This window comes from Pleurodeles waltl, chromosome 2_2, assembly GCF_031143425.1.
Source record: "Pleurodeles waltl isolate 20211129_DDA chromosome 2_2, aPleWal1.hap1.20221129, whole genome shotgun sequence".
NCBI classification, from domain to species: Eukaryota; Metazoa; Chordata; class Amphibia; order Caudata; family Salamandridae; genus Pleurodeles; species Pleurodeles waltl.
In genome coordinates, this window is record NC_090439.1 from 514,565,525 (window position 1) to 514,590,880 (window position 25,356).

Genomic DNA, 25,356 nt, shown 5'->3' on the forward strand with positions numbered 1-25,356 from the left:
CTGATATCTTGCTGTACCAGGACAATCTGTGAGGAACTTGATACGTAAGTGCAGAGCAGACACTTGGCAGTTTGCTGCCAGATGGTCTGCTGGGACAGTGGAGTCAGTAGGATAGTACGATGTCAAGTAGTCTCGGTGGACAGTAAAGTCTGATGAGTTCGAAGGCCAGTACACAACCAGGTGGTTTGGTGGACACTGCAGTCTAGTAAATGATATGGTAAGGCCAGTACACACCAAGGTGGTCTTGTGAACAGCACCGTCATTGAAATAGTATGCAACCTAGTGGTCTGGTTCATAATAAGGAATCGTGAAGAGGACAGTCAGGGGGTCACTGCACATCCAGGTGATTTGGTGGACCGTACAGCCGGACAGTGTATACCCTTGCAGTCTGGTGGACTGCACAGTTTGGTTATTGGGTCATTCAGTATGATTGTACACAGTGATATGATCTGGTGGACAGCAGTCTGGTAGTGGTTGAGTTAGGTCATAACACAGCCAAGTGGTCTGGTGGACATTAGATTGAGGTAAAAGGTGCAGTCAGGAAAGAGCATGAGGCAAAGGCATGTCTCCGTGAGTGCAGGGTAGGGTGCATCTCTCAGTTTGGAAGGAGGGGTATGTCTCTGCGGAGGGTTAGGTGCCTGCCCCTGTAATTGTAGCTGAGCAGTGTGCACATTCAAGCCAGACCATGACCTATGGGCATTGCAAATACTTTTTTGTATTTATAGTGCTTAAACCTTCAAGAAAAAAATAGTGGGGCAAGGTTTTGAGATGCCTAATTTGCAGCAATGTTCAACTTTTTCCTTTGAAAAATAGTTTACTTTCCATTAGTGCTGATGCACCTAAAAAGCATTATTTCAAGTTGTGAAAAGCCATTTGGATTAAAGCAAGTTGATTTTTATCTTCAGCACTCCAACCAAAAGGTAGAAGCAGGCCACATTTTACTAGAATGTGCAATTTGATTAAGAAGTACTGAGTGGGCGCTATGTTACCCATAACAGCAGTCGCATCACAAGAAGAGGGTGTAACAAAAGAGGTTATAGAACCTAACAATGAGCATGTGTGCTAGAGAAGATAACTATGTTAAGTAGATGAAGATGATGAAGAAGACTTCTCTATTATATCTGGGGCTGTGTTCACTGTATCTGCTCCCTTTACCAATTAGTACAGTCGCACAGAAAAACTTGCCTGCAAGTGATTACTGAATGGATTGAAATATTTGTCTTCGCCTGTAATCAGTAATGCCAGTTGCCTACTGTGCTGTTATATGCATTCCCTCTGGGACATGACCAGCAAGTTCTTCCTGGCAGAGCCAGAATAATTCAGGGCTCTTTGGTTCATTGTGGAGGGGCAGGATGCATCTGTGTATTTAATTTGAGCTGGCCTGGACACTACAGATATAATTATCATACAAGGCTGAGTGTCCTGATGCCATCCCAAAAGACACACTCGACATGGCACACTGCCTATGTGCCCTGTCCTCTACCCACTGCATGCAGTATAGGTAAGACACCATGTGGCAGGCCTTCCAGCCCAAAGGCAGGTTGCACTACACTGTGTATGAGGGCATAGTTGCATGAGCAGTATGCCTCCCCTGTGTCCTTGCCAAACCTGGGACCTAGTATGTGAACAGAGCAACTGTTTTTAAGAGCATGTGCTGGACACTAGTCAATGCCAGTTTCACAGCTACATAATGGCCACTTGGAACGCATGGTTGTTTGGTATCAAACAACTCAGTATGATAAGGCCTAGCTGGTACCAGCATTGGATTTATTACAAAATGTACCCAGAGGTCACCTGTGAGGTACCCCCTGCAAAAGCCAACTACCGTGGCATGGTTTCTGGCCGGTCACAACCAGCCTGCCACCACCAGATAAGAGCCTGAATCCCTGGGTGTGAGATATTGTGCTCTCTGGGATTCAGAAAAAAGCCCTTTCTGGGTGGAGGCGCTAACTCCCCCTCCCTCAGGAATGTGCTCTGCCCTGCTAGTGAGTTTCAAAGGCCTTACCGCCCATGAAACTCAACACCAGGGCCTGCTGCTAGCAGCAGTTGGCTGCCCCTGTTGCAAACCCCACTTTTGTCAGGAGCAACGACGGGAAAGCAGACAAAGGACAGGAGGAGTGGTCAGTTCTGGCTTGCACGGCACTCTAGGTGTTGCATGCGAGGTGACCTCTCCATTTCATTTTCCTCTATCTTGCATGGAAGGAAAATAGCCAATCAGGTGTAGGGAAGTGACCACTGCTCACAGAAGTGTCACTTAGTGGGTGTAGCCATCCTAAGGTAGATAACCCATTGGTCATTAATATGATCCTCACTAAAACACCCACAAAATATAGTATTTAGTGGCCATCCCTAGTCCAAGAAATCAGATTCCACTGACAAAAGAAGACCAGCAACAAAGAAGACCCAAGGCTCGAGAACTGAAGTCCTGCTGCGCCAAGTAAAGGTGCCAAACCCTGCCTGCTGCACCCAGGACTCGCCAATTGCTGCTGAGGGGTTGCTTGGATGTCGGACAGACTCTACAAATCCCCAGAGGACCTCCACTGTTCGAAAATCGCCAAAGATCTCCCTCCAAAGTGAATGTATCGCTCTGCAACCCCAAGGAACCAAAGACCCAGTGAATGCCGCTTCACTGACCGGCTGCTGACCAAGGAACCGGACACCGCAGCCAGACCAAACTTCGTTAGTCGGACCATAAGGATAAAACCTACCAGTGTGCCTAGTTTGGTGACACTGCGACCTCCAGTGGCCAAACTGTGCAACAGACCCTGGTACTGGTCATCTCACAGAAGGACAGTGCATTCCGGACTGTAAAAAGATCAGGAGGAAGCCCCAGGCGAGTCACTTCAGGAACCACCCGCACCTCCCACCAGAGTGCCTCTGCCGACCTGTAAGTGACCCTCAAAGTAACCTACCTCCTGCTTCCAAGGGAACCATTGCGGACAGTTCCTGGCTCACCGATTGGCTCTGCACCCAACCGCCCTGTGCCCTGCACTGAAGATCCAGCTGTGCCCTAAGGGTCCTCCACACCTTGTGACCTCAACACCCTGAGGTGTCTGACCAGACTTACCTTTAAGTCCACCTGTGCAGTGCTTTTGTAAGTGGTCTCCCACAGTGGCCTACCATCAACACCATCGACTTTATTTAGCTGCTCCCGCCAGAACCGGGAATCGCCTGAACTTCTCCAGCTGGTCCAGGGTTCCAAACGACAACTTCGACCTACCTGCAAAAGGAGAAATTGGTAAACGAATTGCCTGATTTACTATGAGTTTTCAAGGTATTCTTCGATTGTACGTAATTATGCACAGAAAGACTAACTTTATTAAAACTTAAAAAATTCATAACTTAAAACATACTAGCCCATTTTGATGATCTTGTCTTAAACATTTTTATAAAAATCTGAAGTATTTTTGTAAATTGGTCTCGAGTTATTCTTTTGAGTTTGTGCCTTGGTTTATTGATACTGTGAGTACAACAAATGCTTAGCACTTCTACAAGATTAACCTAACTGCTCGACCAAGCTACCATAAAAATTAGAGCATCAGGTCGTCTAGTTTTTACCTCTGTAAACCAACATGTGGTTAACTAGACCCCCTGCACAGTGTGACTAGCTTTTCACACTACATTGAGGGCCAGCCTCCTACAGTGCACACCAAAGTGTGGCTTTGGTCTTGACAATTGAGCTCCCTGGGTGATAAAACTGCAAACTTCGTAGAAGTCTCAAAAGGGCCTCCAATCCTGCTTCAGTCTTACCCAACTGTGGCTTTCAGAAGTGTCCAGGAGCTGTGGGTGTCAGCCCCGTGCTCCAGTGACAAACAGCTTGCACTACACCCTCCCTGTAGGGTTGCGCACTGAGAAGGCCGCAAATGCCAACAGCTCCCAGGAGAAGCAGCTCTTAACTAGCATTTCTCTCCTATAAGGTGGCAAAGCAATGGCTAGTCTTCAGGATGGCCTTTGATCTTGCTTCTGTGTCCTTCTACGGGATGCGGGAACTCCTCTGACATGGCCCCAATGGTCCTCTCGACCTAATCCCGGTGTCCTGGGGACCTGGGCACGTGTGACTGTCCCAACAAGATCTTATCTGGATGGCTGCCCCGACAGATTCGGTGGCCCCCTCCTAGTTTACAGGTGTCACAGACACAGAGAAGAGCCCCAATACTCTTAGTTGCAATGGGAGGTGGTTCCAACAGTCTCTGTATCAACTGGCGACGGTCTCAACAGTATCTTAGTTGGTGGTTCACAGACATGGACAACAGCCCCAATGAGATCAGTGACACCGGGCGAAGGCCCGCAACTTCACAGCCACCCCAACTAGGGTTTCCGACTTCCACCAGAGAGCAGATTGCTCTCTCGCAACACCAGTCCCAACTAGACCAGACACCTCACACTCTGCTCACCAAGATGCACTTGGCAGAATGTCTGCTGGGCCTCGCTCCCTTCCAGCCATCTCCTCCTCCTCATAGGGCGCATAATGGTCCTGGCAGAGAGACAGGACGCTGGTGCTCCAGGCACAGCAAAAACAACATTCTTGGCTTCCTAGGTGATAGCCCTTAACCCAACTGGGATACTGGCAATCCTTGGTCCCCAGACCTGGTTGCAGCAGCTCACAGTATTGGTCACCTTGTTGATAGGACTGTTGAACAAAGAGTGAAACTCAGGATCCCACCTTGTTTTTTAGTGATACAGTGTCTGAACCTTTGAAATTCGGTTTGTGGGTGTAAGCTCCTCTTGAAGTACTCTCCTCTGCACTGCCCTTTGTCAAACGGACAGTCTGCAACAGCAGATGTGGCTCTGATATGATTGACCGATAACACAGGCCAAAGATATAACCAGGCATCACGTCTTGCTGTCGACCTCCACTAAATTATGCCCCACTAAGGTTTACTTGCCTAAGCCTCTCTCTCTATCAGGATACCCTTGCCCACATGCCAACCTCATCAGTGCCACCATCTTCCTACAGTGCCCCACTGACCTGTAACTCTTCCTGGAAACAAAGAAACCGTTAATGTGCACAGAGGATGCTCTGCTCCCCTCTCCTCCAGTGTGTGTGTTACCACCCAGCCCTCAGCATTACAAATATCCTGTCTAGGGTTGCAGGGCTTACCTCCATAAGTCTCTTCATGCCCTGTGCTTCCAAAATAGAACCCACAGGGCTCCATGTTCTGTATCATACACAGGCACACATGCAGTCCAGCTCACATATGCAAGTATCATGCTTGTCCAACACTACACACAGTCCATGTAGGCCAAGGGTAAATTAAGTTAACAGAACTTTACATGAATGGACTAGTATGCCCCATTCCAGTGACACAGGTAAAAAGGCGTGTACACACTACTTAAGATGAATAAACACAAACCTATGCTGCCACCGCCGTGCTTGTACCTCTTATCTGCAGGTGAGGGCAATATGCCACTGCCATCACGAGGGTACCACTTAATGTGCCCTCTCAATCTAACCAGACCACATTACTGTGAAACAGTCCTAGGTTATGGTGCACATGCATGATTCGTGTTCACCCACAACCAGAAATTATCATCAGAGGACTAGCTCTCCATGCAGCTGGGCACTCTGAGCAGGGCAACACATCTGTCACAATGCAGGGGACTTTTTTTGTCCCATTTGTCCTTTGCATCATGATATCCTTATTCCGATATAAAAACACACAGGTCACAAATATAAAGATTATTTTTATTATTTTTTGGCATTCCAGAAAGATGTTCTCTATATGAAGTCTCTAGTTAATACGGGGTTCAACCAGCATGTGCTTCACAGTTGAGATCCACTTAGGGCCGTAAGAACAATGACCGACAGAGGATTCAAATCTATTACATAAATTCTTAGTAATCTCTATTGCTCAAAATATGCAATATTTACTCTAAATGTTCTGTACTAAAAATATTTGTAAGCACATTTAATCGTTTAAACATTCTAAGAGTATTCTAATTGCTAATTTGATAGGCGATAGTTCATTGCAGACTATTTTGATTCTGTGAAACTTTGAACTCGTAGTTGTTAGAGTGTTCTGCAGAAGAGATCAAAAAAATATTTGCTCACCTGTTTGATTGAATGCTACACAGCCAAATGTAAAGCAAAGTGATGCTAATATAATGTCATATCAAAACGTGTTCTTACACATCCTTTTTGTATGCACTTGAGTGAATAGGGTTCTTCCTATATATAGTTCATCCACATTAAAACTAATGATACTTTTGAATGGTACAGAAATTCTCAAACTTTGAATTATGCACATAAGGTGCTGTTTCCCCCTAGAAGAAGTTAAGAAATCACTGAAAGTTTAATCTAACTAAATCAAGATTTCTTCTTAATTGATTTCGAAAACCTCAATTATTGTGGCACCAAATGGAAGTCTAGCCTCACAGTAACCTGCCTCCTGCTTCCGTTGATAATAATGGTAATGTAATAGTTTTCGTCAACATGTAAATTTCAGTCTCTCCGCAACAAAATTAAAAACCCACAAGCCAGTCTTTAGCAGACTGAAAATCTCAACATATCCCCCACCCCCAAGTTAGGCCTTTGCATTTTTTATAATTTGCTTTGTCAAATATCGACCCTGTTCTCACAGTTTTTAACCATTATCTCCTCAATTTTATACTATTAATCTCCTCTTGGACTCTGGTCAATTTACTCCCTAGTATACTCACAAAAAAACATAAATATTTTCAAACTCACATTTACTGAAAAGTGGTTGATTCGAATTGTATAAATTAGATCAGAACAAATTAATAGTGTAAGAACTATACTGTTGTCGATGCACAATTATGTATAGTACTGCAAAACCTTGTTAGACTCCTTAGCGCTTGAAGCATACCTGTTTCAGTGAACGGATTGCTTTTAGACACACGTCTGCGCTATGATGTGACCAAATGGTTGGTATTTGCTCTGTTCATTGAGTTAAATAATTTCTGTGGTTTTTATTCCTTCTTATTGATGCATTAACTTCTGAATGCAGATCACACCTCCTAGGCAGTTAGGTAGAGGGAAATAGCAAAGGTATCTAATATAGGACAGCCCGAAAATTCAATGTACTGTATAAAATTTTAGCTTTACTTGTTTAACATATTTCATTTTCTTACAGGTACTACTCCCTCCCGCATACCCAACAGAAGCACCACCGATTTATCAACTTAAGTAAGGAATGCCCTTTCACATATGATAAAATTCTGATGATCGTGAATCGCCTGTAGATTTCACTGTTAATGTCATTCTCGTGTACTGCAAACTCAGTATCCACAGCAGTTTTGTCGACAACCTTGCATATGGCTTTCGTTGGAAAACTTTAGCAGGATTAACCAGTTATTCACAGCAGTGACCTGACAACAGTGGTTAACCACTGTGGTGACATCACAAAGGTGAAGTGCTCACTTCCTCTTTGTTTTCCCATGTTACCCAGTTCTTTAGAGACCTGATTGTGGCGGCGAAAAAGGCAGTTGGCAGCCTCACCCTCCTTCCCTTGCATTTCTCTTGTCTCCTGAAAGAGAGGTAGAACGCTGCCGGCGCTGTGACTGCTACAGTCACCTTCTCCACTGTCAGTGCAGGTTTCTGCAGATCCACACTGAGGGGGAAATGCAGCTTTGGTGACAGATGGCTCTCACAGACCTTATGTCAACCCAGCGCTGGGTCTTTGTTCTCAAGCTGGGGTCTCAGCTTTGGACCGGAGGGGCGGGTTTACACAGATGGTGGTATGCGTGGGTGGCAGTTGGTGAAGTTTTTTTTTTCTATTCATTTTTTCACAAGTTCCCTATGGTTTCCCATTTACTCCTTTACCACTGAGTATATGTTGGAAGCAGGAGAAGATAATTTTGAGGGCATATACAACACACAATTATAAATTGGTAAAATGTGAATCGAGGCGATGTTTTACACCAAGGTGTTCTGAGTGGCATAAAAGTCTATTTGATATTGCTGAGAACCCCTCTTGGAAAAACATCCTTGTAATTCATAGTTCCCATCTTTAATTTTGAAAATCACGTCCGTTCTCACACTATTGTTACACCACAACGAAGTTTGATGATGGCATTTTATTCCAAGGGCTAATATCACAATATTATCACAAGGATCACCTTGCTTGCCTGAATGTTTACCACCATGATTCGTCTGTGGGCTTCTAGAGCGAGGAAGTATTACCACAGCATACTTAAAAAGTCAACGTTCTGCACATTTTCAACTATATTTTTCTTATCTTTGTTTCTTAATACATATCAGGGCCTGAGGTCAGTGTAAACATCAGGAGAAAACACTTTTTTGTATTAATGATACTATTTCCCCTCTTTAGAGTTCTACAATGAGGGCTTAGTTGAGCAGGGAAGTGAGGTTACTCTCTCTGGAGCAAGTCTATAGAGGTGTACTGAGGAAGACCCACAGCATGAAGAATAATGTATCTTTATAATCCGGTATTTAATAAATGAAAAGGCTCTTTTACCCACACATGTATTGTCTGAAGTTAAGAATTGTTCTTTTTGTGGACACAAGATTGCTCTTCCTGTTTCTACTCAAACTGATTTTCTTGTACTCTAGTGCTCCATGGTTGCGAAGAGAGGACCGCTTAGAAATCACTAACAGCTTGGAAGAGATCTATGTGTAAGTTAACGTTTTAATTTGCTCCTGTTTGTGAATTATTTTACTGTATCAACTATATCACCTTGAGGTCACTGCCAAGTACTTTGCAGCTGTGAGAGAAAAAGTTTATTTTATTTTGAAGGAATCGTAATGGTAATGCTCATGAACTTCACATAGGTCGCTTTTGCAATAGCGATTGTGAACATTCCAGTGAGAGCAGATACAAGACTGATCGTGACACATTTGTGCACAGTAGTTTGTATGCCTACTCTTAAAGGTCCTGAACATCTTTTTAAATGAATGGTAAGGTGAGGATGATGCTGTTAGAAATGGGGTCTCTGGTTGACAGTCAGTTTGCACTCTGTCCTAGTAAGGACCCTCGCTCTAGTCACAGTGAGGGAGATACACACCTAGGATAACCCCTGCTCACCCCCTTTGTAGCTTGGCACAAGCAGTCAGGCTTATCTCAGAGGCAATGTGTAAAATATTTGTACCATCACACACAGAAACACAGTGAAAACATCACAAAGGGACTCAATGCCAGTTTAGAAAAATAGCCAATATTTATCTGATTAAAACAAGACCAAAACAACAAATATCCAACATACACAAGCAAAGTTATGAATTTGCTAAGATTAAACTTCAATATAGCGCTTAGAAACACAAATGCTTCAAATTGGTGTTAGCACGGCGACATGACTGAGTCGTTCCCAACAATCCAAAGCCAATGGTGCATAGTCGCATGGACCTCCAGGTACAATACCTTTTGGGAGTGAGGAAACCAGCCGGTGCACGGAGTTGGGGAAGCGAGGCGTCACTGGATCCAGTGTGGTGTCGGTTCTGATGTTATGGAGAAGTGGAGCAGAGGCATTGGTGCGAAGCGTCGGTTCCTTGCTGCAGAGTAGTGGAGATGAGGAGGTGTTTGTGCGAAGTGCCGGTTCCTTACGCTTCAATGGGGTCGCTGTCCGGTGGGTCAAGACGCAGTGGGGTGACCTCACAGGGTCGCAGTCATGCCACCGGGCTGCAGAGGCTGGGGCTGGGTTTGGTTTCACGGATGTTTGTGACATGGCTGTCAGGACTGACTAGATAACGGGATGTCAGAGGGGCTGCAGCAGCGTCAGGCCTGCAATGTCAGTCAGGGTTATCGCACTCCAGCAGGGACCACGGCTTTGGGTGGAGGTGGCATTGCGGGGTCAGGCCGCGGCATCAGTCCGGCGTCGCCCGAAGCCAGTGCACTTGGTTTTTCTTGGTTTTAAAGCAGCTTTTTCTCCGAAGGGCCCAGAAAGTGGAATAGGCACCACCTGGCGAGTTAGAGTCCACAGCAAGTGAACCCAGAGGCTGGTAGCTGAAGTCTTTGCTGTCACTGACACTTCCTAACAGGAGGCAAGCTAAGTCCAAGCCCTTGAAGAAACTTCACAAGCAGCATACACTGCAAAGTCCAGTCTTTGTCCTTGAAAGGCGAAAGCAGCAACTGCAGGCCAACCCAGCAAAGCACACGCAGCAAATGGGCAGTACTCCTCCTTTAGCTCTTCATCTCTTCTCCTTTGCAGAGGTTCCTCTTGATCCAGAAGTGTTCTAAAAGTCTGAGGTTTTGGGTCCACTACTTCCTTTGAAGTAGGCAAACTTCAAAGTAAAGTCTATGTTGTTGACAAGATCCTGCCTTGCCCAGGCCTGGCCCCAGACACACACCAGGGTCGGACAATGCATTATGATAGGATAGGGACAGCCCTTTCAGGTGCAGGTGCCGGCTCCTCCCTCCCCACTTTAGCCACTCCCCTGCTCCCATTGTATCACTGTCTAGATGGAATTCACAAACAGCCCAACTGTCAGTCTGACACAGATATGGAGTCCACAAGCAGGCAGAGGCACAGATTGGTTAAGCAAGAAAATTCCCACAAAGTGGCATTTTCAAACTGACAATCTGAAAAACAACTTTACCAAAAGATGTATTTTTAAATTGTGAATTCAGAGATCCTAAACGCCACATCTCTATATGCTCCCAATGGGAAACTGAACTTAAAAGATATTTAAAGGCAGTCCCCATTTTAACCTTTGGGAGAAATAGGCCTCGCAATAGTAAAAAACAAATTTGGCAGTATTTTGCTATCAGTACATGTAAAACACACCAGTACATGCCCTTCCTTTTAAATACACTGCACCATGCTCATGGGGCTACCTAGGGCCTACCTTAGGGGTGAGTTACATATAGTAAAAGGGAATGTTTGGGCCTGGCAAGTGGGTACACTTGCCATGTTGAATTGGCAGTGCAAGACTGCACACACAGACACTGCAGTGGCAGGTCTGAGACATTTTTACAGGGCTACTCACGTGGGTGGCACAATCAGTGCTGCAGGTCCACTAGTAGCATTTGAGTTATAGGCCCTGGGCACCTTTAGTGCTCTTTACTAGGGACTTACTAGTAAATCAAATATGCCTATCATAGATAAACCAATCATCAATACAGTTTAGACAGGAAGCTAACAAAAACTGGTCCGCAAAAATAGGAGGAAGGAGGCAAAAAGTTTGGGGATGACCCTGCAAAAAGGCCCAGGTCCAACAATGGCGAATAAAGAATGGGTGCTGCCCACATACAAACCATATTGTCAGACTATTCCCTTACAGTCTTTTCCTCCCTCTTGCCTTTTACCTTCTGTATCTGTCTGGACCAATACCACAAGGATTTCTACAAGAGCAGACTCTGGAAAAGTGTACTTGTGCCATGCCACACAGGCACCAGCCTCACAAAACATTTTGAGAGCAGAGCAGTGCCTGCTGTTTTTCAGGTCCTCTCTTAGGTGTTAAAGGCTACTCCGTCTTGACAGGTTTGATGCCCTGCTGAAATTCTGCTGGCCTGCCCTGCTGTTTACTTTGGCAACCTTAGACTGCCTTGAACTCTTAGGCATGCAAAGTTGCATACACAATTTCCCAAGGTGGCCTATCTACTGTACATCCTATCTGATGGTCTGCTCATGATAAACCTACAATTAGGGTGGATCACAGTCAGTTTTTCATCTACTTGATAACATTTTATCAAATGTATATGCTGATGGTTATCTGGCAGCGACGATTTCCCAAATTATGAATTGCGACTATAGCACAACTTGTATACGTTAATAAGAACCAGGAAGGGTAGTACCACCTCGTCTGTGACTTTATGCTTATTCATTACAAGGCAGTCTGGCTGAACTAGTTATCCTACCCATATTCATGGTGTTTATCATTGCAAGTGTCTCAGAGCCTTGGGCATTTCTTTCTTGTTCTCTTTAGACTGGAGTTAGTGCAAGGGGGCATTTGGGATGTCATAATCCCTTACCTAGTCCTCTGGTGCGAGCACATGTCCATCAGCCTCCACAGTGGCCTAGGTGGGTGGAAAAGGTACCCCAAGCCATGGTTGGGTTCACTTGACCCTGCTTTCTGCTGTGTAGGGTCAATTGCCTGTCAGGCTGAGTGAGCGTTTTATCATAAACTCAAAGCAGTTGTGTGTGGTAGTTGTGGGTAGGGTTGGGTGAAATAATTAGTACAAAAGTGAACTGGCCGAAATCCACCCTTTTTATTTCAGCAGTGTAGTGGGCTAAAAACTCCCAACTCTCCTTTGTATAGAGACAGATCTGAGTTCTAGAGCAGACTACCCAAACTGCCTGAAATTCCCAAACTGCTAAAATCCCATGGTAATTTCTTAGCAGTTTGTGTTCTGCTGTTGAACTACTGCCGACAGATGGCCTTTTTGTGGGCTTTATAGGTGAAGGCGAATCCAATGAAGTATGCAGATTTGCTCTGTGACTTGTATCTGCATACTACAGATGAAAAAAATTACATGCATCACTTAAATGTGTGGAAACTAAGGCTGAGAAAAAGAACGTCTTTTCTCTGTAACTTGGGTCAATTAGAGTCAATGGACTATATTACACAAAATACTGTTGGCACGCAACAGGTGTGTGTACCTGTTATTTGTGGCTCAGGCCATTTTGGGATTTCAGATTGGGACCCCGGATGTTTGTGTGATCTCTTCTGTGGTATGGATCACAGCACAAAATGTTCACTGTCGTGATTAAAAGGGGGCATGCCTTCATTTGCATGATAGTTTTGCCCCATCCAAATGATAGAACCCTTTGCCATTGGGCCTGTGCCATATTACAGAGGTGCAGTAACAAAGAAATTGTCAGGACATGCAGTGACTGCTTCACACAGAAGGTGTCACACAGTCATGGTGTCCTCCGAAGGGTGCACCTTGGGACAGTGATTGAGGTCACAGCGACCTCTCAGGTAGATCCCTGAGGGCAGGTGCACTAAGTCACTATGCCAACTATGAGAATCATTGCATCGTCTTCAAAGTGAGGCCAGTCCGCCACCAGTGCAAAAACTGAGCCCAGGTTTCAATGCGTGGTTTTGTCTTTCACTAATGCTTTCTCAGTGCAGGTGCATACTGTCAGTGTCTGTGCTGCGTTCAGCACATTTTGTAGCATAACTGAGCATCTTGGTCTGCGCCAGGGCGTACTGTGGCACAAACTGAGATAGTGCCTTGATGTATAATTGGGGTCCTGCTAGGAGAAGGTGGAATGCTAATGCTTTCAGATACCCTTGTGCTATCTGCCTTCACTCGAAAATGTTGGAATAGTGCCCCCTTGTGCACGCCACCAGAAAATATATTACAGAAACACAGCTAGTGTTCCTCAGGTTCCTTGTGGCATGCTCTTGTCCGCAACTTTTTTTTCTTCACTTTAAACAATTTTCTGGCAGTTTGAGGGCTCTGGATGGGCCAAAGTAGCACTTTGTGGAGGCCTGGAGATGTAAGATCCTGGTTTTAAAGCACTCAACATTTTTTTGATTTTGTATGTTTTGCTTTTTTTTTAAATATTCTTTTTATTGAGAGTTTTGTAAAGCAGTAATAGGTACAGAAAATCAGCAAGGATAGACATCTATTATAGCATCAATAGCATCACCCAGTAATAACTGTAGAAAGTGCTACACATTATTTAATAAGCAAAAGGAGCCCCTGCAAGACAAATCTCATAATCAAGAATCGTAGAGCAACAAATATCAACTCAATAACTGGGAGTGGAGAAACGGTTGAAAGCTGTGCAGCAGTTGGCTAGAGAACATGAAAGCAGTGTGAAGCTGAGGAAACCGGCATGAGTGGTCGTGCTTGGGGTGTAGTTGGGCGGGGAAGCAATGCCCGCATATGGGAGGGGGCCATGCATAGCCCTTTCCAGTGTACGGTTGATGTCCGAGGGCTGTAGCTAGGGACAGGTGCCTTGGATTGTTAGGGGGAAATGGCTTGTGAGTTGGGTGCTGGGGATCGGTCAGCTCGGGAGGAAAGTTGAAGAAAATGAGAGAGTATGGTATCCCACGTGGGGGCGGGAGGTGTAAGGCATGTTGAACGATGCGTCTAGCCTCTTCATAGGAGAGGGCCATGCCCTATGCTGTTCCCCATTGCCACACAGGGCGGTATAATGCCTCTTCAGTGGGGGCAGCAGGCACTTTCCAGTGTATGGCTAGTAATAGGGCCAGGCTGGCTAACTGGATGCAAGATACTTGGTGTTTCTTGCATCTAAAGATTCTGAGGGTTCTGGCCTCCCAGGAGTCGAGGTCAGTAAGTTCTGAGATGTACCGGAGGATGGTATGTATGTCCTGCCACAAAGGGCGGAGTATGGGGGATGACCATAACATGTCGAAGGTCCGCCTCGCTTGAACTGCAACGAGGGCAAATCAGATTTGCTGTGGGGAAATATCTACTAAGTTGTGCGGGAGCGAGGTACGCCTGATGCAGAAGGTAGAACTGTATATATATTTTTGGGATAATGTTATTATTAAACACCTGCACAGTATATCTTACATAATACTGATAAATTAGCAATAGTTACAACAGCATTGGCGGCTCAGTCTTAAGAGATACAGCAGAAGTTGAACACATTATTATTATACATATAAACATTGCAACTCCTGTACCAGAATCCCAGTCCTAATAGCAGGGTCCAATATCCCCACAGCTTCTGTCCCAGTAAGTTAGCCAATTGCCCCATATCTTCTTCCATTTTTTTAGGGCACCCCTGCTTTGGTATATCACCTGCTCAGCACGCTGGCACCAATCTAGTTCATATTACCAATCTTCTAATCTAGGTGGTCTGTCAGCCCCCCAGAAACTGTATATTTTTAAACCTCTCATTCCCGGAGATGGTGTGTAGGAATGCCAGAGCCTGGGCCCACTCCTTATCGTTGAACATCCTTCCATTTGGCTTGGAGGGGACCCAATGAGATGCCCGTGTGGCCGCGGAGCCCTTTGTAAAGCCAACTAATCAAATGACAACCAGTCTGTGGGACATTATGTGTAGGGGGCTCCTCATCTTGCGTTCCCCATAGCCTACTGCATTTATTGTGTAATCGATAACAAGTGAGGAATTGCCCAAGGGGGAGGTCAAAGTCCTCCTGAAGCTGGGGGAAGAAGAGGAGGTGGCCATCCGAAAACAGGTCTCAGACTGTGGTGACCCGATGCTCCTACCAGTTGCGCGAGACCCAACTGGAGTAAGAACCAGGATAGCAAGGGAGGGCTACTGGTGAGTAGCCAGAGGTGTATGGAACAACATGGCATGTAAGAGTGCAGAGTCTGCGCAGGCACCTGCTTGCCACCCACAGCTGGAGAGCCCGCTGAGGGCGGGGCGGCTGGTTTGAAAGGAAGAGCCCCCTGATAGCAGCGGGAGTGAGTGTGAGAGGTTTCAGCAAAGTTTTTACCTGCTATCCGCCAGGCGACCCATTGTAGTTGGGCCATAAATAAGTACAGTTCAAATGAGAGGGCCTCCAGCCCACCTCGTCTGGGGGTAGTTGCAGCTTGCGTAGGGCCACCCTTTGACACCCTCCTACCCCTCCGTTATAAGTTCAATAGATAAGGAGTCCAAGTCATTAAAAAACAGGTGGGATGGGGTCACGGGAAAATTGTTAAAGTATTACAGGAGGCGGGGCAGGATAACCATCCTTGACAGCCAAATCCTCCCCATTGTGATATAGGGCAGCTTAGTCCAAAATGCTACTTGAGCGAATTAAGCACTGCGCACAGGTTGCCCTCAAAGAGAGCATCCGGGGATTGGTATAGGCAAATGTCCAGGTAACATACTGATGATTTAGGTCTCCTTGACTTGGAGGCCGGACACCTTGGTGGATGTCTGTAACACGTCATGAATGGGAGAGGGGGGGGTCATCCGGACATCACGGAGGAACAGGAGTAGGTCATCCGCATATAGTGAGACCACGTGTGCCTGTGCCTGTGCCCTGTCCTTGAGGGGATTCCCCAGTGTGTACCATCTGTGCGGAGCTCAGTCTCCAAGGGCTCCATGGGCATCATGAAAAACAATGAGACAGAGGGCATCCCTACCTGGTACCACACACTATCACGAACGTGTCCGAGACGAGTCGCCCACCCATACCAGTGAGAGGCCAAGGTCGTAAAAGAGATAGGGCCAGAATATGGAATCAAAAGCCTTTTCTAGGAACAGCACCAGACATACCGAGAAGGGGTAACGGTTTTGCTCATGGTCCTTAACATGGAAGAGGCGGTGGAGATTGTGAGACGTGCTGCAACCTGGGACAAACCCGTTCTGACCTGGATGTATGAGGTCCTGTTCGATACTGGCATATCTAGTTTATAATAGCTTACCCAAGATCTTGTAGTCCGTCCCCAATATGGCAATGGGACGATATGATGCAGCATCTGTCACATCTCTGTGGGGCTTGGGAAGGGAGAACAATACCAACTCCCTCAGCTAGGGGGGAAGCTCGCCCATCTGGAGGGCCTCATTGTACATGGCAGCTAGGCGGGGTGCAAGAAAGTCAGCGAACGCTTGGTATTATTTAATAGGGAGGTCATCTAGGCCCGGGGATTTATTACTGGCTAAGTTCAGAGTAGCCTGTTTAATGTCTGCCGGCGATATGATCCTGTCCAACTCATTCTGAGTTGGCGTATCAAAAAAGGGATGGTGAGGGGGTCTAGGAATGTGGCAACAGTGTCATCCTGGATGTCTAATGGCATTTTATACATGCCGGAGAATGATTGTAAAAGGTTGAGAGGGTTTTCTTTTGTGTATGGAGCGATGCTCCCAAGGGAGAGCGAAGCTCCAGGATGGGGGTCTCCCTCTGCTCTTGACAAATTAGCCAGGCAAGGAGTTGTCCTGACTTATTACATTTTATGTCAATTTTAGCCTCATATTCAGTGAAATTAAAGCAGTGCAATTGCTCCAAGAGGGAGACATGTTATTTCTTAGCCTCTACCTGTCACACCGCGGCGGACCGCAGCGCGAGCTGAGCATTCAGCTCGGGGTTCGGCCGAGGTCCGTGGCAGCTAGGTGTGCCACGCCCCTGCCATTCTTTACTTTTCTCAAGGCCCCAAATTGGGCATGCCTCGGCGAGTTGCGGGTGCGGTGCGCCCTCACTAGTTTCTTGGACACCTCCCCACACACCCCTCACTTACCTCATAGTCTATCCTTTTTTCCTTCCTTCTTTTCTTTCTTCTTCATTTCCTCCTGTATTTATGCACTTCTCCAGCTGCCATGTTCTTTCTTCATCCCAGCATACCTTCTTTTCCCTGTATGCCTTAGGAACCTTTTTTAACATGGTGTCTTTCTCTATATGTTTCTATGATGTATTCCCAATCCATTATGGTGCCTTTCTACTTCCTGTTGGTCACTTCCTGATCTTGGGTATATAAGGTGAGTGATTCTTGTTCTCCTTGCGCTGCAACACTTCCTTTGGTGGTGATCTTCGCTCCTGCTTCTTTCTTCGCCAGTTATATTTTTTCCTAGCCCGTTCCAGCTTTTTTCAGTACTATTTTTTTGTCCTGTTGGAAAGTCTTACCTTTTTACTTTTTGTTCTTGTTCCAGGGAGTTCCTTCTTAGAGGTTTTTCCCTTTTTAGGTTTTTTCCCGTCGGCAGCATCATGGCTACCAGAAAGGGCCGCCCCTACCTGGGTCAAGGCAGAACCTGCAAAAATCAAGACCTCTCTGCAGTTCCAGTGGGCCAAAGACATAAATGATGTGTAGTCCATGACAGATTGCAGCGCCCAATGAACCAGACTTCATCCAGCGGAATGGAGAATACCGCAACGGCTGCTGCAGAACCAAACCAGTCACTACTCTTAACTATTCAACAACAAGCTCAGGAACTGCAACAATTAAGAAATGAAAATGTGGCTTTACGACAAGCTCTGGCATCCCGAACTACTGATTTTCCCACCGTCTCTCTACTACTACGCCTCGGTTCTTAGGAGACCCAAACAAGCTATTTTGCCTTTAGACCAACACAATTGGCGTAAGATAAAACAAAGGTGGGTTATCTCATCAGTGCCTTGTCTGATCCTGCCTTGGCGACTCAGTTAGTAGCCTCCATCGACCCTGTGCTGTCTGACTATACAACTTTTGTGAGAGCATTTAAACAAATGTTTGAACACCCAGGATTGGAAGCATCAGCAGAAGAAGCGCTATGTGACATTCAACAAGGTAACCAAGATGTTCTCCAATACATCACACGTCCATCATCCTGAAGAACCTCGACCTGCATTAAAGGAGACAACCGAAGGAGAACCTATGCAAATAGACACTGCTCATGGTCCTCTCTCTACTAGCGAACGTGAAGATAGACGGAGAAGAAGATTATGTCTATATTGTGGTGCTGCTGGCCATTTGCTCCGCACTTGTCCAGTTTGTTTTGTGAAGACTTCGGGAAATGCCACTTCCCGTCCTCTGTGAGAAGGGAGAGGATGGGCTATTCTGCGATACCTTCCATCAGTTCTTCTAAGGAAGATGCCACTGTCCTGTTTCTGTTACCTGTTACTCTGCAATTACCTGATGGTCGTGAAGAAAGGACTTTGGCATTATTAGACTGTGGAGCCAGTGGTGTTTATATGGATGTGACCTGGGCTAAGAAACTACAAATTCCACAAATACCAAAAGACGTTCCAGAACAAGTGCATACTGTAGATGGATCCCTATTATCATCCGGTCCCGTCATCAAACTGCAACTCTAGGTCTACACTTTGAAAAGCATCAGGAACATGTCTCTTTTGATTTAATCTCCTCTCCCAATCATACCATAATCCTACGAATACCTTGGTTTATGAGACACAATCCGTATATTAATTGGTAAACCAGACTTGGGAAACCAGAACCATTTCTCTGTCTTCTAAATTCTGTCAAGGTCATTGCTATGCTTCCGAAACTTATCGGTCCCCCAGAAATATATTATCCCCAGAACAGGAATCAGGACATTCTATAAACTCCATCCAAGGAGTACCTAGTCATTATCTGGATTTTATAGACGTGTTCCAAAAACCATCGAAACCAGTACTACCCCGCACACAGAGACTATGATTGTACCATTCTCCTGGAACCTGGAGTGAGGGGTTCCCTTTGGTAGAATGTATTCTCTCACAGAACCTGAAAAACAGATACTCAAGGACTATCTGCAAGAAAATCCACAGAGTGGTCTTATTACACCATCTTCTTTTCCTGCTGGGGCTCCCTCTTCTTTGTACCCAAGAAGACAAAGGATCTTCGTCCCTGTATAGACTTTCGTGGATTAAATAAAATCACTATAAAAGACCGATATCCACTACCTCTCATCAAAGACATTTTGGAGGCTGTTAGAGGGGCACAGATGTTTAAGGAAGGAGATGAGTGGAAAACTACCTTTCGAACACCCTTTGGACATTACGAATATAAGGTAATGCCTTTTGGTTTAACAAATGCCCCCTCAGTTTTTCAAAGATTTATGGATTCGATATTCTCCGGCTTATTAAATCACACTGTGGTGATTTATTTGGATGAGATCCTTATATATTCCAGACACCCTGAACTCCATCCTGAACACGTAAAGCAAGTTTTAAACAGACTTAGCAACATCAGCTCTACTGTAAACCCGAGAAATGTGCATTTGAGAAGACCGAGGTGAAATATTTAGGCTTTCACATTAATCAGATTGGTATCTCCATGGATCCAAAAAAGGTTCAGGCCATTCTAGATTGGCCGTCCCCTTCATCAGTCAAAGAAACTCGATGTTTCTTAGGGCTGGCCAACTTCTACTGTCAATTCATCTCAGACTTTGCTAAACAAACTAGTCAAATCACACAGTCGCTCTAAAAAGAGAGTTTGCAAAACGGTTTCATCTGGACGGACATGGCTGAGACTGCTTTCCAAAACTTAAAACAGGCCTTCACCCAAGCACCCATACTAAGACATCCAGACACCAATAAACAATTCATAATTGTTACTGATGCTTCAGAAAGAGCTATCGGGAAGCATTAATACAACAACAGGATGACGACGGATTAGAACATCCAACCAATCTTTTATCTGTCTCATGTGCTCTCTGATTCTGAGCAAAATTATTCAGTACTGGAAAGAGAACTCTTAGCTCTAAAAACAGCCTGTCAAGAGTGGGGACAATTCCTCATGGGTTCAAAAGAACCCTTTGAAGTAAGAACAGACCATCGTAATTTGCAATGCGATGCTTTATCACGACTGTACCCTGACAGTTCTAACACTCCTTCACAATTTCTATTTGAACCAGACAAAATAATTAATGTAGTCCATTTATTCCTCGATTAAGTACAGTCTGAGTACTCAACTCTCTCAGAACAAGAACTAAAGGATCTACGTCCAAAAGTATACAAGAATAAAGGGTACTATTATCATAAAGACACATTATTTCTACCTTCTAAGAAAGTGCAAGAAAAGGCACTACATATGTGTCACGATTCCCCTGTAGCTGGTCATCGTGGTATTAAAGCCACACAGGAATTGCTCCTGCGCTTTTTTTGGTGGCCTACACTGAAACAAGACGCTGAAAGATACGTGGAATCTTGTCCCATAGGCGCCCAAGTAAAAGTACCCCATACAAGGCCTGCAGGACTACTTCAACCATTACCGGTTCCACAAGCCCCCTTGCACACATTATCAACCGATTTTATGTGTTCTTTACCTCCTTCGGTGGGAAACCAAGTTATAATGGTGATAGTATATTTGTTTACTAAAGTGGCTCATTTTACTGCCTTGAAGAAGTTACCTACATCTCAAAAATTGAGCCAGATCTTCATCCAAGAAAATGTTAGTCTCCATGGCCTCCCTCAAATTATTATGTCAGACCGGGGTCCTCAATACATATTGCTGTTCTGGAAACACTTTTGTAAGATCTTGAATATCAATGTAGCTTTATCTGTTGGATTTCTTCCTCAAACCAATGGGCAGACGGAACGTCTGAATCAAGGACTTGAGCAATATCTTCATTGTTTTTGTAATTCCACTCAGAGCAACTGGACCACGTACTTACCCATTGCTGAGTTCTCTTACAACAATACCGTCCATAGTGCCTCTAAACTCACTCCTTTTCTCTGCTCATATGGATTCCATCCCACATCTTTTCCTGCCGCTCCTAAGTCCTATTCTACACTTCCTGCTATCACCTCTTTTTCCCAAAGACTGCATAGAGTTCAACGTCTTATTCGGTCTAATCTTTTATTTACTAAAAGACACACGAAAAGAATGGCCGATAAGAAACGATGTGAGGCTCCATCTTATCAAGTCCAAGATAAAGTCTGGCTTTCTTCCAGATTTTTGCCTCTACGTTTTTCCCAAAATAAGTTTAAACACGTTAGTATGGACCCTTTTGTATCCTTCAAAAGATCAATTCCGTATCTTTCCGTCTCCGTTTACCTAGAACATGGAAAATCCGTCCAGTTTTTCATGTCTCTCAATTGAAACCCTATACACCTGACCCTTTTCTTCGTCAATTTACATGTCCTCCCCCTTTGTTGGTGAATGATGAACCGGAATATGAAGTGCAAGAAATATGTGACTCTCGCATATTCCGGAACCATCTCCAATACCTCATTCACTGGAAAGGCTATCCTCTTAGTTAATGTTCTTGGGAAGATGCCTCTTCTGTTCACGCCCCAGTTTTGATCCATTGTTTTTTTTGTCTATATCCGCACAAACCCAGGGCTCCGGGGGGGGGGGGATGGGAAGGTCCTACTGTCGTGCCGTGGCAGATCGCGGTGCGACCCGAGCATTCAGCTCGGGGTGCTGCCACAGTCCGTGGCAGCTGGGTGTGCTGCGCCCCTGCCATTCTTTACTTTTCTTGAGGTCCCAAATTGGACATTTCGGCCTCGCAGATTGCGGGCGCGGCGCGCCCTCACTAGTTTCTTGGACACCTCCCCCTACACCCCTCACTTACCTCATAGTCTATCCTTTTTTCCTTTCTTCTTTTCTTTCTTCTTCGTTTCCTCCTGTATTTATGCACTTCCCCAGCTGCCATGTTCTTTCTTCTTCCCAGCATGCCTTCTTTTTCCCTGCATGCCTTAGGAACCTTTTTTAACATGGTGTCTTTCTCTATATGTTTCTATGATGCATTCCCAATCCAATATGGTGCCTTTCTACTTCCTGTTGGGCACTTCCTGTTCTTGGGTATATAAGGTGAGTTATTCTTGTTCTCCTTGCGCTGCAACACTTTCTTTAGTGGTGATCTTTGCTCCTTCTTCTTTTTTCGCCAGTTATATTTTTTCCTAGCCTGTTCCAGCTTTCTTCAGTACTATTTTTTGTCCTGTTGGAAAGTGTTACCTTTTTACTTTTTGTTCTTGTTCCAGGGAGTTCCTGCTTAGAGGTTTTTTCCCTTTTTGTTTTTTTTCCCCTCTGGGACTCCTTCTGGAGGGCACTGACTGCTTTTGGCGTTCCCTCTGTCGGCAGCACTGTGGATACCAGAAAGGGCCGCCCCTACCTGGGTCAAGGCAGAACCTGCAAAAATCAAGATCTCTCCGTAGTTCCAGTGGGCCAAAGACATAAACGACTAGTAATCCGTGACACTGCCAGCATTGGGAGGCAGGAGGAGTCCAGCGCCACCTGATCTTCCAGCTGTGGTAGGCAGCCCTCAGCCTCCCTAATAAACCTGTGGAGTGAGGGGCGGATCCTGACGATCACCTGCATGCAAACTCTGCGGGTGACCACTTTAAACGTGTCCCATTCGAGGATCCCGTTGGAGGCCCTGCTATCGTTTTCAATAAAATATTGATGAATATGAGAGGCCTGGGAGTCCCTAAGAGCTGGGTCCTCCAGGAATTCGAGGGGTAGACGCCACATGGGTGTGGGAGGGTGGGAAGCACCCCAGGAGATTTCCACAGTGTGGGCATCATGGTCCGAACCTAGATAATGAGCCTTTGGCAAAGAAGACCTGAGGGTTTGGGACCAGAGTATGCAGTTCAATTGGACATATAGATCATGGGGTGGGGAATAAAAGGAGAACACCCGAGTGTCGGGATAGAGGGTACTTCAGGTGCCCAACAGCGCCCAATGCTGCATTCAGTCGACATATCTGGTTGAGTGTGAGGGGAATTGGAGGGGGATCGATCCAGCAAGGCCTTGAGGACGCAGTTGCAATCTCACCCTATGATCCAGGGTAGGTGCATTCTTTGGACTAACAGACCATGGCATTTAAGATAGGAATAAATTGAGTAGCGTTTCCAAGCAGTGTGCATGCCCTTAACATTGAGGTTGACGACTCTAGTGTAGTCAATTGGCGTCATTGTGAAAGATGTCAGGTAGTTGGGTAAGAGGTGATGTCCTCGAGTAGTGGTATTACCCCCTGACCAGTGCCCTGTATGTGCGGTGTAGTCAGTGTTCTGTGTGCTTCCATAGTGTCCAGACACAAGCAGGTTATTGTAAACAGACAGAGCCTTCTGCAACAAGCAGAATGCCCAAACCAGGTTTCGTGAATCCCCAATCTTATAGTGAGGGGAGTGGCCTAAAGATGTGGTGTGTGTAAGCATAGCTGGGTACCCCGTAAGTTGCAAGTGAGTGTATTGAGGCTGTCTGTGATCTGGATGCTTCTGAGTGTAACAGTGCATTGGAAGGTACTTGTCACATGAAAAGGAGGAAGGGCAGTACAATGTTGACATAAACAGGCTGCAGAAGTATGTAGCTGGCAACAACCATTTCAGGAAGAAAAGTTCAGATTACAGCATTGCCATTCTGAGGGGTGGCCAGAGTGAGATCATGAGAAGGATGAGAGGATGCCTGCGAGGAGTCCGACTCGCTGTCCAAAGAGAAAATCTGTGGTCTGTTATCGACATTGGAGAAAATGGAGCCCAGCTTCAGATGTTTAGCTGCTGCCAAAACTTGGCATTGTTCCTCCATTATTTGCTCCAGGTCAGGGGTTGCTGAGGAGAGAGATTCAAGGCCAGAGGAGGTCCCTCTGCCGGCAGGCTCCCAGTTTTCATCTCTGTGTAGCTGAATTGGAGACGCCAGCAATAGGATGGCAGAAGGAAGTACTGAAGTGGCGGTCTAGCCAGTTCCAAACCTTCTATGGGTCCGTGTAAAATTAAGTCTCGCCCTGATATATTATTTTGAGTCTGGCTGGGTACAGTAGGGAGTACTGGACTGCCAGTTGACTGAGACGCCGCTTAGCTTCAAGGAATGTGGTGTACTGGTGTTGCTCTGCAATAGTAGCGTCCGGTAAAATCATCACACATTTATCCTCTATTAGGAGGGGACCTTTCACGTGGGCTGTGTGAAGAATGGCATCCCAGTAGTGGAGTTTTGCCAGCATGAGACGAGATGGAGTCCCCAGGGTACCCCCGTTGCGCTGGGATTCAATGCACCCGTTTCAGGGAGAAGAAGGCAGGGACAAAAGAGCAAAACCATGTGTCCAAGGACTGCAAGGGATTGTTCCCCTCAATCCCCTCCGGTAAGCCAATGATGCAGACGTTGCTTCTCCAGGAACGGTCCTCCGTGTTGTCCGCTTGTTCCTCCAGCATGTGTACCGGATCTTGGAGATCTTGGATAGCTTACACATTATCCAAATTGTTTGGTTGAATTGCAGACAATGTCTGTTCCCTCACGGTCATGCGGTCCTTAAGCTTTCAGTGCTCATCCCTAAGTAAAGTCAGTTCTGTTGCCATGGACCCCAGGGTGGTCTCCATGGTCTTGCAAGAGTTTTCGATGACTGATAGAAAGTGGTCAAGGTTGTGCTGCATGGGTTGTGCAGGGGCAGCAGATTAATCCCTCTGGGGGTATCAGGGACCGTGGATGGATGGTCCGGGAGGGGATCCCTTGGTGTCGTCGCGGATGTCTTCAAGCACCCCATAGTAGCCACACCCCAGTCATGGTGCAGAGGAAGCCAGAAATGGTTGGTGGAGCCGAGGGAGGCCTGTGGGGTCGTGGTGATGCTCTGCCACTCACTTGCACTTTGCCCTGATGTGGACACCGAGATTCCCGCAGCTCACGCTGTTTCCCCGCCTCATGGCACATGGCACATGGTACAGATCCAGGAAAAGGGGGGGAGGTGGAAATCTAAGCAAACTTCACTTGTCAGTCTATTGCCTTGGGCGCTACCGGTTTCCGTGCGTTGCCCACGGCTCACCTGAGTATCTCCCATCCAGCCCCAGTCTGCCCCCAGAGCTGTGCAAGACCAAGAGTCCCTTCAGTGGGTAGGTGAGTGCCAGTACGCTTCAGGGTGCAGGGGTGCAGGACCCTCCGAGGGTGATGCAGCCCTAGGCAGGAGGCAGGGTCGCAGCTGCGCCAAGAGAGTAATTAGGGGAGGTTAAGAGTTTTGCCTGCGGACCCCGACCTCTCCTGCCCAGTCACGCAAGTTCACCCCCCCCGCATGTCTCCTCTGCAGGCGCTGTAATGTTAGCTGGTTGTTAGGAGGTACCTCCTACTCCCAGATGAGCCTTGAAAGTTGATTGAGCAGGGTGGGGAGGAAGGCCCTCCCCTCCCTCTGGTGCACTGTGGTCTCGTCGCAGGTCTAATGGTCTCA

At 46.1% G+C, this 25,356-nt stretch overlaps 1 protein-coding gene across 2 annotated transcripts in view; it reads left to right on the forward strand.

Annotated features, from left to right (window-relative positions):
- Positions 1 to 25,356, forward strand: part of IMPACT (impact RWD domain protein) — a 219,914-nt gene that overhangs the window by 73,966 nt on the left and 120,592 nt on the right. For both annotated transcript variants that reach the window (XM_069220038.1, XM_069220039.1), the window contains 2 exons: positions 7,095 to 7,147; positions 8,534 to 8,596. In XM_069220038.1, the coding sequence (XP_069076139.1) occupies positions 7,095 to 7,147; positions 8,534 to 8,596 (116 nt within the window). The remainder of the gene's footprint in view (positions 1 to 7,094; positions 7,148 to 8,533; positions 8,597 to 25,356) is intronic.